The 12,406-nt window shown below is 47.8% G+C and overlaps 2 protein-coding genes across 9 annotated transcripts in view; one reads left to right on the top strand and one right to left on the bottom strand.

Annotated features, from left to right (window-relative positions):
• LOC137348236 (sorting nexin-11-like) overlaps positions 1–12,406 on the top strand; it is a 128,080-nt gene that overhangs the window by 34,256 nt on the left and 81,418 nt on the right. The window lies entirely within an intron of this gene.
• The window catches only part of LOC137348235 (uncharacterized protein C17orf113-like), a 74,926-nt gene continuing 69,910 nt past the window's right edge, over positions 7,391–12,406 (bottom strand). For all 7 annotated transcript variants that reach the window (XM_068013614.1, XM_068013619.1, XM_068013615.1 and 4 more), the window contains one exon: positions 7,391–11,329. In XM_068013614.1, coding sequence (XP_067869715.1) covers positions 9,525–11,329 — 1,805 coding nt within the window. In that variant the 3' untranslated portion in view covers positions 7,391–9,524. The remainder of the gene's footprint in view (positions 11,330–12,406) is intronic.

Below are 12,406 nucleotides of genomic sequence, written 5' to 3'. Positions count from 1 at the left end.
ATGAGGTTTGATGATGGTAATGTCCTTGAATATCAAGGGGAGGTAGTTAGGCTTTCTGTTGTTGGAGCTGTTTGTTGTCTGACACTTATGTGGTGCAAATGTTACTTGCCACTTATCAGTCCAAGCCTGAATGTTGTCCGGGTCTTGTTGAAAGCGGAGGTCAGTACTGAGGAGTTGTGAAGGTACTGAGCACTGTGCGATCAGCAAACATCCCCACTTCTGACCTTACAATGGAGGGATGATCATTGATGAAGCAGCTGAAGATGGTTGGGCCTGGGACACTACCCTGATCAACTCCTGCAGTGATTTCCCGGGACTGGGATGATTGGCCTCCAACAACCACAACCATCTAGCTTTGTGCTAGGTATGACTCCAGCCAGTGGAAAGTTTTCCCCCAATTCCCATTGGCTTCAGTTTTACTAGGGCTCTCAAAGATTTACGCACAAAATCCTAGCAGGCATTTCAGTGGAGTGCTGCACTGCTGGTGATGGTGTCTTTCATTTGAGGCATTAAACCAAGGTTCTGTCTGCCCTCTTGCATGAATGCAAAAGATCCCATGGCAGAAGAGTTCTCCCAGTGTTTTGACCTAAAATTATCCCGCAGACAACATCAGTAAAAAGATGATCTGGTCATTATCACAATGCTGTTTGTGGGAGTTTGCTGTGTGCAAATTGTTTCCTACATTACAACAGTGACTACACTTCAAAAGTACTTGATTGGCTGTAAAATGCTTTGGGACATCCTGAGGTCATGAAGACGCTGTAGAAATGTTAATCTTTTGTTCTTTGCAAGTCTTTTTTTTATGAAGTGTTCATGGAGGGGTTTCAGTTGGGACTTGTGGCTTGGGAAATCTCTCCCACTTGTGGTCTCTGCTATTGAATGCATATGGTTCAACAGTGGAATCATGTGCACTGGATTAAGGATGCAGAGTCTGTTGCATCAGTGTTCGAATGAGTTGGTTATTGTCCCTTGCTTCTTTACCTGATGCTAACAGCTGTTGCTGGATCAGGGGCAGGAGTCCTGTCTGATTTCCACTCCCCGAAAACCCCCACCCCGACCTCACTTCACCCCACCTCACCTCACCCCCCCCTACCCCGACCTCACCTCACCCCCCCCCCACCCTGACCTCACCTCACACCCTCCCACCCTGACCTCACCTCACCCCCCCCCACCCCGACCTCACCTCACCCCCCCCACCCCGACCTCACCTCACCCCCCCCACCCCGACCTCACCTCACCACCCCCCACACCGACCTCACCTCACCCCCCCACCCCGACCTCACCTCACCCCCCCACCCCGACCTCACCTTACCACCCCCCACCCCGACCACACCCACCCCCCCCACCCCCACCTCACCCCCACCTCACCACCCCCCACCCCGACCTCACCTCACCCCCCCCCCCACCCTGACCTCACCTCACCCCCCCCACCCCGACCACACCCACACCCCCCACCCCCACCTCACCCCCCCCACCCCGACCTCACCTTTCCCCCCCCACCCCGACCTCACCTCTTCCCCCCCCACCCCCACCTCACCTCACCCCGACCTCACCTCACCCCCTCCACCTCACTCCCCCACCCCGACCTCACCTCGACCTCACCTCACCCCCCCCACCCCCACCTCACCCCCCCACCCCGACCTCAGCACATCCCCCCCACCCCGACCTCACCTCACGCCCCCACCCCCACCTCACCTCACCCCCCTCACCCCCCCACCTCGAATCCCCCCCACCCCGACCTCACCTCACCCCCCCCACCCTGACCTCACCCCCCAACCCTGACCTCATCTCACCCCCCCCACCCTGAACTCACCTCACCCCCCCACCCTGACCTCACCCCCCCACCCTGACCTCACCTCAGCCCACCGCTCCTCTCCTCCCTAATTCAGACGCATTAATGCCAGTTGTAAAAGCTGTATGCACGCCCTACACAAGCTTAGCTAACTCAGTACAGAGCAGAGATTGGATTTGGGATTTCCTTGACCAGCTCAGTCTAATGTTGCCATAATGTACAAAGTGAAGAACAATAGTCAGATGTATAGCTGTGCTTCATGTTGCCAGCTCTGGCTGGATGCTTTCCGGGAAGTTTCATTAAGTTTCATTATCTTCCAACTATCCCCCCCCGTCAGTCAAGCTGATTTTTTTTCTCTCCCCCATTTCCAATATTTTTATAACCAATGAGCACAAATATTCAAAGAAAATGTAAAAAAACACAGCTTGTATTTTAATGTCCCAATATTTTTTCTCCTGGGTTGCTTAAAGTACTGTCCAATGTTTAATTTCTGGAGACTCCAGGACAATCCAGAAGGGTTGCAACCCATAGCTGTGCTACTCCCGAGACCTGTCACTGCCTCTCTCTGGAATGTCTTGAAGCACTTCAGGTACAATTAATTATTTTAAAGTGCTATTTAGGCAGTGGGCAGCCATTTTGTGCATAGCACGATTCCACAAACAGTAATTATATGAAAGGCCATGTACTCTGTGTTTTGGTGGGAATGGTTGATGGAGAAGACCCTGCCATTTTTTTTGAATTGTGCAATGGGATCTTTAACTTCCATCTGAACAGGCAATCGAAGCTTCGGGTCTAACAACTGTCCTGAAGGCGGGACCTCCAATAGTGCTGCGGTGGGAATTGAACCCATGTCCTCAGAGGATTAGCCTGGGGCTCTGGGTTGCAAATCTTGTGACATTACTACTACGCATTGCCTCCCCCAGTTTACAATTGGAATTTCCCGACAACACACTTGAAAACCAGACTGTCTGAAATTAATCCCAGCTGCAGTATCCTTGCCTCATAGCAAGCAACATCATCCTTCTTTTAAAGCAGCTTTCCCATCCAGACAACAAACTCAACCAGAAGGTTTGAAGCATTTGTTTTTTATTATTTGTTGGTGGGATGTGAGCGTCGCTGGCAAGGCCAACATTTGTTGCCCATCGCTAATTGCTCTTGAGAAAGTGGTAGTGAGCTACCTTCTTGAAGCACTGTATCCATGTCGTGTATGTACACCCACAGTGCTGTTAAGGAAGGATTTCCAAGTCTGCTTTTAAGGATCCTGTGAAACATTTCCAGCTGCTGTGAGAAATCGCCAGCCTCTGGTGGGATGACCTGTACTTACATTACGTTAATCGAGGCAGAGAACACTGTGTGTGTTGATCTGCACCAGTGACCTGCAACCAGCATGGTTATGGCTTTGAAGCTCTTGTCTTTTTTAAAAATTTCATCACCCTTTCTCTCCGTCTCTTCCTAAGGTACAGTTCCATAGGCATGGCTGCTACTTTGCCCAGGAGGCTGTTACTTCAGTGCAGTACTGAGGGAGTTGGAGGTGCCATCCTTTGGATGAGGCATTAAACTGAGACCCCATCTTCTCTCAAAGGTGAATGTTAAATATCCCATGGCACTATTTCAAAGAAGAGCAGTGGCATTCTCTCCAGTGTCCTGCTCATTTTTTATTCCTCAACCAACAAGACTTTTTTTTAAATTATCTGGTCATTATCACATTGTTGTTTGTGGGACCTTGCTGTACACAGATTGGCTGCTGCATTTCAACAACAGCTTATATTTATATAGTGCCTTTAACGTAATAAATGTCCCAAGGCTCTGCACAGGAGTATTATAAAACAAAATATGACAACCAGCCACATAAGGAGATATTAGGTCAAATGACCAAACGTTTGGTCAAAGAGGTAGGCTTTAAGGAGTGTCTCAAAAGAGGAAAGCAAGGCAGAGAGGTGTCGGGAGGGAATTCCAGAGCTTGGGGCCTAGGCAACTGAAGGCTCGGCCATCAATAGAGGAGTGATTAAAATTGGGGATGCTCAAAAGGCCAGGATTAGAGAAGCGCAGATATCTCAGAGGGTTGTGTGGATGGAGGAGATTACAGAGATAGGGAGAGGCAAGGCCATGGAGGAATTGAAAGCAAGGATGAGAATTTTAAAATCAGTATGTTGCTTGACCAGGAGCCAGTGTAGGTCAGCGAGCACAGAGGTGATGGGTGAATGGGATTTGGTGCGAGCTAAGACACAGGCAGCAGAGTTTTGGATGGCCTCAAGTTTATGGAGGGTAGAATGTGGAAGACCAGCCAAGGATGCATTGGAAAAGTCAAGTTTGGAGGTAACAAAGGCATGAATGAGGATTTCAGCAGCAGGTGAGCTGAGACAGGGGTGAAGTCAGGTGATGTTATGGAGGTGTAAATAAGCGCTGTTAGTGATGGCGCGAATATCTGGTCAGAAGCTCATCTTGGAGTCAAATGTGGCACCGTACGACAATGACTGCACCTCAGAAATACTTCATTGGCTGTAAAGTGCTTTGGGACATCATGTGATCATGAAAGGCACAAAATAAATGCACGTTCATTCTTTGTTTAACCTCCTGCCAATCAGGAAGGTGTAATTATTGCAGCTGGCTGTAAGAGGGTGCTATAGCGCTCAGTTCCTTTCAATAATTTATCACCTAATGTGTTCATGTGTATGGATGCTACTGTGTCAGTTCATCCTAGATATAGGAAACTGGTCTGAAATGGACAGGTATGCTGCTGAAAAGGTTATTCTCCAGCATTTCTGTTCCATCACTTGTTAAATCCTTCTCACTTCAAACAACTAGTGACTGTACCCCTTTTGGAATGGGAAGGGTGGGGAGGTGAACGGGTTGCTTCGGGTTAAGTTGGCTCCAACGTGATCCAGCAGATGATAGGAGGTTGGAACCAATCCTTTGTGGTCAATTCGGTAATTCTTGTACTTGAGCCAAGCAGGTATCTTGGAAAAGGTCTACAGGGCTATGGGAAAGGGTGGGAGAATGGGCCTAATTGGATGACATTGCCCAAGAGCAAACGTAGACATGGTGGGCCGAATGGCCTCCTTCCATGCTCTAAGATTCTATGAAGCAGACTGAATTACTCCAGGATTCTGACGATTGATTTCCTGCGTAGCTCATTAATGGGACCTTGTTTACACTGGCAGATGGGATTTTTCCTACTCAGCTCCATATAGACATGCAAAACCAATGTTCTAACAGGTAGGATGCTCCTCAGTGGACAAGGTGGGATAGTGACCAGGCTTTGGGATGCAGGACTCTAGATGAGTGCAGAGGCTAGAGAAACTGGGATTTTCAAGTTAGAACAGAGAACGTTAAGGGGATATTTAATCAATTTGTTCAAAATTATAAAGGGTTTTGATAGAGTAAATAAGGAAAAACTGATTCCACTAGCGGAAGAGTTGGTAACCAGAGGACGTTAATTTAAGGTGATTGGCAAAAGAATCGGGAGATGAGGAGGAAATCCTTTACACAGTGAGTTGTTGTGATCTGGAATCCACTGACTCAGTCCCATGCCATGTTGAGACATTAAGCCATCACGAGGAGCTGCTTGCAGAGTACGCTGTTATGCAGAGCTTCTGGTGATGGAGGTAAAATTGAAAATAAATAATAATTTCACAACAAATCTAAGTTGCTGCAGGGCACAGCCATGCCTCATGCTCCTGCTCCTCAGATTGATAGATTTCTGGAATTCTCACTGGTGACAGTACTCCTGAGCGCTGAGTTCTAATTTCACTGTCTGAGAAGCTGCTACGCTGAATGGGAGCTGTTTGCTCGGTAGAAAGTCAGCCACATCCACTCCAGCCCACTTCACAGGCGGTGGGAGAGACCTGCGATTGGATCATCCCCTCGCCATTACCCCTGTGGAGCAGGATGCAGCTGGGAAAATCAAAAACAGAAGCAGAGAATAACTTAGCAAGCCAAGAAAATGTTTATGTTTTTGGATGAATTTTGAACTCAAAGTGAAAGACATCTTTGCTGGCAGAAGCGACAGCTTTAATTTCAGATACAATGCAGTGAGGTCTCCTTCACGCTGCCCTCCACAATATACTTTAATCTGAAGCACCGTCTTCCATTCCTGACACCAGCCATTGTAACTTCTGGGTGAGGTTGCTAAATTAGGAGCAGTTTTTTTGCTAGGGGACAACACCTAATGGAAAGTAGCCTGGGACTGCCCCATGCAATTGTTATGATTTGGAATGCACTTCCTGAAAGGATGATGGAAGCAGATTCAGTGGCAGCTTTCTGAAGAGAACTGGATAAATGCTTGAAAAGGAAAAATTTGCAGGGCTATAGGGAAAGGGCAAGGGAGTGGAACTAATTGAATTGCTCTTTCAAAGAGTTGGCACAGGCATGATGGGCAATGAATGGCCTCCTCTGCTGTACAATTCTGACACCCGTAGCCAACAGAGCATAGTTTCTCATCCCTTCAGTCCACGCAGAGTTTGAACTACAGTCCCAATATAAAAGGCCAGTGTTCCAACTTACCAGAGCATCCAGTTCCCCTCAAAATCCTTTAATATTCTCATAACTTGTGATATACTAGTATGCAAGTTAGTGCCGGAAGTTTACGTTGGGTGGGAGGCCCCGCCTACTGCCCAAAATGTTGGGGGCGGGCCTGCCTCTGCTGGGCCTGAGGAGCCACGCCAGGATTTTACACTCCCCAGTCCCTTAATTAGACTTGGGCAGGACTTCCATCTTTCTGAGGCAGGAAGTCCCGCCTAATGGAACTGCCAGCCAATCAGCAGGCCAGCAGCTCTCAGTGACAACAGCGCCACCAGGAGCAGTGGCTACTGCTGGGACTAAAACCAGACAACAGCAGGATTGTGGACAGCGGCCCCAGAAGAGAGGTAGGTTTTGGGGCCTCGCCGGGGACAATCAGCCGGGCTCTGGCTAGGCAAGGGGGTGGGGGGGTCGGTTGGTTGGGGGGGGGCGGTGGTGTTGTGCAGTGTGGGGGTTGGGCTGTGGGGCTGGCCCTTCAGGGGGAAAAGCATGGCTACCCAACTCGAACCCGACCAGAGCCGACGATGTGTCGGGTTCAAATCAGGTCGGGTCTCTCTTCTGGGTCCGGCATTCGGGCTCGGGTCGGGTCGGGCTGGACGCCGTCACAATGGTGCCTTGCTCAGGGAGGGAACTTCTGCACAATTCTGCAGGAATAGCTTGCTGCCAGAACAGAGGATCACAACATTTGAACAAGGTAGAGCACAATAACCTGTTTGATATAATTAACTTTGTTACGGTAGTCGGGTCAGGTGCAGGAATAAATCAAAGGACTTGGGCCCGGTTCGGGTTCGGGTTGGGTTTCAATTTCATACCCAAGCGGGCCTTTACCATGGAGCACAGTGTGCCTGATCAGGAGGGCTCCCCCCAGCCCACAAGGAGGCTGCCAGGTTTTACTTGGAGGCCTCTTGGGGACCTCAGTCGCCGCTCGTAAAATACCAGTGGCAGCAGGAGGAAGCCCTTAAGTGCCAGTTAATCGGCTACTTAAGGGTCTTGATTGCAGGCGGGCGTTTCTTGCCGCTGTTCTGGTAAAATTGCAGCAAGGGTGGGGAAGGCATTGGGAACGGCACCCTCCCCCCCCCCCCCCCCGCCTCCCACTCAATTTCATGACCACCCACCACCCTGCTCCTGTAGGGAGCAGTATAATTCCAGCCTAGGTAACATTAAAGGCAGTCTTCCTTTTTTTCAAAAAACAAAACTGTGAAGAGATATGATTGGAATTCACAATTTTAACAGAAAGCTGATGCCTCCATGAATAAATGCTTCCGATTCAGCAGAACACTTGATTAGTTTGTGTCAATCATACAGAAAACAGTGCTAAAGATTCCAGAGACTTGAACCCATAATCTAGATTGACACTCCAATGCGGTACTGAGGGAGTGCTGCACTATTGGAGGTGCCATCTTTTGGATGAGATGAACTGGGGCCTTGTCTGCCCTCTCGGGTGAACATAAAAGATTCCATAACACTATTTTGAAGAAGATCAGGGGAGTTCTCCCTGGTGTCCTGCCAATGTTTATCCTCAACTAATTCCACTAAAATAGATTATCTTCATTTAATTGAAGAGTTATATTAACATTACTGTTTTTGGGAGCATGTTGTATGCAAATCGCCTGCTGCATTTCTTGCATTACAGCAGTGATATACTTCAAAATCTACTCAATTAGCTGTAAAGTACTGTGGGATGTCCTGAGGTCGTGAAAGGTGCTGTAGAAATGCAAGTGTTTAAAGTTCGAATGGCAATATTTGAAGAAGAGCAGGGGTGTTGTCCTTGCTTAACATTCCTCAGTCATGGTGACAGCTGAGAAACTATGCTTGGTCTCTGCCTCCCTGGGCAAGGAAGGGGAAATATCAGCCAGGGCTGCTCTTTGGAATCACTATCCAGTGACCCATGCTGGAAGTGCACGCCAGGAAATATCTCCCTCATGCCTACTGAACAGCCCGCTGCCATTGGCTCTTCAAGCTCATGCACAGAGACAGGCAATTTTGCATTGCCACAGCACTGTCAGGACTACTGTCGCTCTCTGAATGCAGCTCTGCACCACAACAACACAAATAGAAGATACGACAGGTAACCATGGAAGATAGACAATGCTGCCGAGTGCAGCCTGTGAGTGTTGCCTGGGTTGTCAACCCTCCAGAATTGCCCTAGAATCCCCAGGAATTGAACATTACTCTCCAGTACATTGCTGGGAGCAAACCCAGGAGAAAAATCATAGGGAAATTTAAAAAGAATAATTCTCTTTTTTTATTAGTTATAAAAATATTGATGATGGAAAAGAAAAGGCTGTTCGATTGTCAGTCAAGAAACATCTAATCGGGTAACAAAGAACCTGTTTTCCAATTTGCTGTGGGAAGACGGAGCTCCATGATAATGGACATGTTGACCAATGGGAGAATGTGGGGTTGGGGGCCATTGGAGAGAGGAGGTCATGTATTGTCAGCTCCAAGAATACATCCAGCCAGAGCTGGCAACCCTTGTGATGCCATGTGCAGGCTGTTTTCATCAATATCTTAGTTGCTTCTCTGCCTTCTTTTAGCATGTGAGAGAGGGAGGAGGTGTGTGTGATGCAGAGAGGCCTAACAAAGGAAGGGGCTAAATAAATTTGAAACTGAGAGCTTTTTAAAAAAATGAAAAGCATTGACATTGAATTACTCAACTCTATTTTTCTGGCCAGCTTTTCTAACTTGACAAACACCCAAGCTAATTATTAAATTCATTCCTGTTTGTGAGATCTTCCTGTCCGCAAAATGGCTACTTTGGTTGCATACACAAGAGCAGGCTACAAAACACTACAAAACAGTTTGTTATTTGTGAGATGCTTTGAAGTGTTTCTGAGAGATGTGAAAAAGTGCTGTTATAAACTGCAAGCCTTTCATTCCTTTAAAGGGATGGTATTGGTCACTCTGTTACTGGAATGGCATGAGGTTTGAGGGGTGACAGTATTATCAGAAATGGGGAAGTCTACGCAACTTGTTATCAATAGGGTCGACTTTTAGAAACAAAAAGAACAGGAGGGGAGGAAAGGTTTTTGGCCAGATTACAGATTTTCTTTGCCCACAGTGTCTACTAGAAAACTCTTGTTTTGTTAAGAAGCTGTGTTATATTTAGGGATTCCAAGGCTTTGCCTGCAGATAGGCTTCCCTACTTTTCCTTCTCGCTTACAACAAGCAATTAGAAGAAAGAACCAGCACAAGTTACAGTCTCTGCAAACCTCTAACTCTTTTGCTGCTGCACCTTGTTGGCTTTGCTAGAGGCCCACTTGGAATAGGCAGCGACAAAGTTGAATTCCTTGATTGGAGGGCCATGGATTGCAATCTTGATCAGGTTCTCCAGCGACTTGCTGGTCAGTGAGTTCCCAAGTTTGGTCCTCAACATGTGTTGTCTACTGAATGCACCCATCAGATCTGCACTGGGAATTGGCAAAGCCAGGTACCGTTCCGCTAGTGAACTGACAACGGGGAACATCAGTTTCTGCTTGAGCGCGAGCTCGCACACATCCTTCGCACTAGTGAGTGCGTGAACGCCGGGCTGAGACTCTACAAAGTTCATAAAGCTGACCAGCTCCTGTTTGCAGCTCATTTCAAAATCGTCTTTGTCACTGTCGTCTGAAAGCGAGGACAGGTAATCAGTTACGGTTTGGATGTGCCTATTCTTGGAGTCAGAGGCGTGTGCAGGGTCGAATATCGCAGTCATCGCTGTCATGGTGGCTGCATCGTTGGATTCTGAGAACCTGGCCTTAAGGTCGCGGGTGAGATTCTCAAGGAAAATTCTGCAGGTGCTTTCCGCCTCTGCCCGCTGGCGGTGACCTCCTTTTATCCGGTGGTTCTGAAAGGTAAAGGAGCAGTCAGAGAGGCTGTCATCCCACATGTTAGGTGGTAGTGCAGCCAGGAGGTTCTTGAGCATCTCGCCGGTGCTTTCAGCACTCAACTTATTAATCGTGGTAACCGTTGATTTCAACAGGGGGTGCACAATTGAGAAGTCAACGCTGGAGGTCTGGTAACTTTTACAAAGAATGTATAGCTGGTGGAGAATGTCAGCCAAAAAATGACTACAATGCAAAAATTTGTAGGTGCACATAGTCTTTGCTAGTCCGGCACCTCTGGCCGACCGACTGTTCTGGAGCGCTGAGACAAGGTTGCCAAAGTTGCGGATTACAGCTTCAACCGATGCTCTGACTGTAAGCCACCTGGATGGAAAGATATCTTTGAAAGGGCTGCTCTGTTTGTGTGTGTTTCTCAGTATCTTTTGTATGGCCTCAAGCCCATCCCTGTTCTTTGGCAAATCGACAAAGTGTTTATAAACAGAGTCAAGAATTTGTTGGTACTTCACCAGGTAAGGGACAGTGTCTGCAGCAGACACGCTGCTGAGGGCTAATCGATGAGCAATGCAGCGGATGGATAAGAGACCAGGTGCCTGTGCTTTTAACTGAGTGATGACACTGTTCTTGCATTCAGCTGTGACAGCAGCACCATCAATCGCAAATCCACACATCTGTTTCATGTCTAGATCTTTCTCTTTGAACACGTCGGCTAACTCTGCCGTGATCTTATCCGCCGTGACGTCCTCCTGCAGTTTTTTGACTGCCAAGAAGTAAGTTTTGGGCTCGTACCCTCCTGCAACATGCTCGATGATTCGGAGGTACAGGAACAGGCATGGCTCGGTGAAACAGTCTTCAGACTCATCTATCAGGATGCTGAAACAGTTACTGGACCGTGCCCTTTTCAAGATTCCTTCATCCGTTACTTCAGCGATGGCCTGCTGGAATTCCTCGATCGACTGATCATAGGAGACGAGTTTGTCCGAGTGAAGTCCAGCCAGGTCAGTGAGACCTTGAATCAAGCACAGCTCATTCAGAGCTTCAGTTGAGGAGTTGGGGATCATCTCTTTGGCTGCAAAATACACATTGCGAAGAGCACACGTTGCAGCTTGCTCAGCCTTTTTAAAGCATTCCTCTTGGACCTTGACTTCAGCTGTGCTTTTTTTGGCAGAGTGGAGGCCTCCTTTACAGCTGTTCTCACCTAAAGCATCAAAACAGAATGGAAAATACATACAGTTAAACTTTCACAGAGATTCTGCTTCGTGATGGGTTGCGGGTTTCATGTGCATTGGGTGCTCTGTGCACCTTGCCTAAGTCATTCCTTATGTATAAGCCTGGACCATTAAGCTTAGCTTTTTGTGACTGTAGTTGTATTAACACTGATGGTAACCTATTCATTTTAAACAGGTTAAGATAAGAACATGCATATGAAATTGACAGAATGGAAAAGACCCACCTGTCCATCTAGCCTACCCCATACAGTTGCGATGCCCCATGCAGACACTCCCCACCCCATCACATAATCCCCTTAGAAGGGTGGAAAAAACTAAGTGCATTAGGGGGAAAAATCTAGCAATTTCCTCTCTGGCCCCTGCCCCCACCGCCGATATGATTGAAGTGAGTCCGGGAGATCACCCTGGACCTGACTGATGTTCCCAGGTACCCACCTCTTGTACAAGATGATCACCACTCCATCCAGAAACCGGTTCAGCTCTCACTTGAAGGAATTCAGTGAATCAGTGTTCACTGTAACCTGTTCCTAATGTACAAGGGCAGCAAACCACCAATTTCAACAATACACGATTGTGTCTTTGAGACTGCTAGCTGTTTCCCTTAACGCTCAGCCATTCATTTAAATGACAGTGATTGGAAAGTTGAGGCTGTGGTGTTGGCAGGCTATTTAAGGGCATCACTCGTCCATATGCATGCAACTTCTGGGAGGGGTCATTGGCTATTGAGCGGTAGCTGCCATATCTTCTTGAGCCCACAGGGCTGACCTCAGTTGTAGTGGCGCCACTGCTGCATGTGACTGAGATCAGTTAACTCAGCACACATTTTAAAGGAAACCTGGAACCTTCTGAACTTTGTTATTTTACTTCAGCAAGCAGTGCCAGGTCTCAGTGAGATCATCAAGGGAAGTTCATATTTAGAATTTAGTGAGTGCTGAACCCACAATTAATTTGAGCCCTCAGCCCCAGCACTTTTACTCAAGTTGATGTCTAGCTGAAGAACATAGGAACAGGAGGAGACCATTCAACCCCCCTGCGCCTGTCCCACC

The sequence above is a fragment of the Heterodontus francisci genome, chromosome 33, assembly GCF_036365525.1.
Source record: "Heterodontus francisci isolate sHetFra1 chromosome 33, sHetFra1.hap1, whole genome shotgun sequence".
Lineage (NCBI taxonomy): Eukaryota > Metazoa > Chordata > Chondrichthyes > Heterodontiformes > Heterodontidae > Heterodontus > Heterodontus francisci.
The sequence above is the reverse complement of the archived record's forward strand: the minus strand, read 5'-3'. Positions and strand labels throughout refer to the sequence as shown.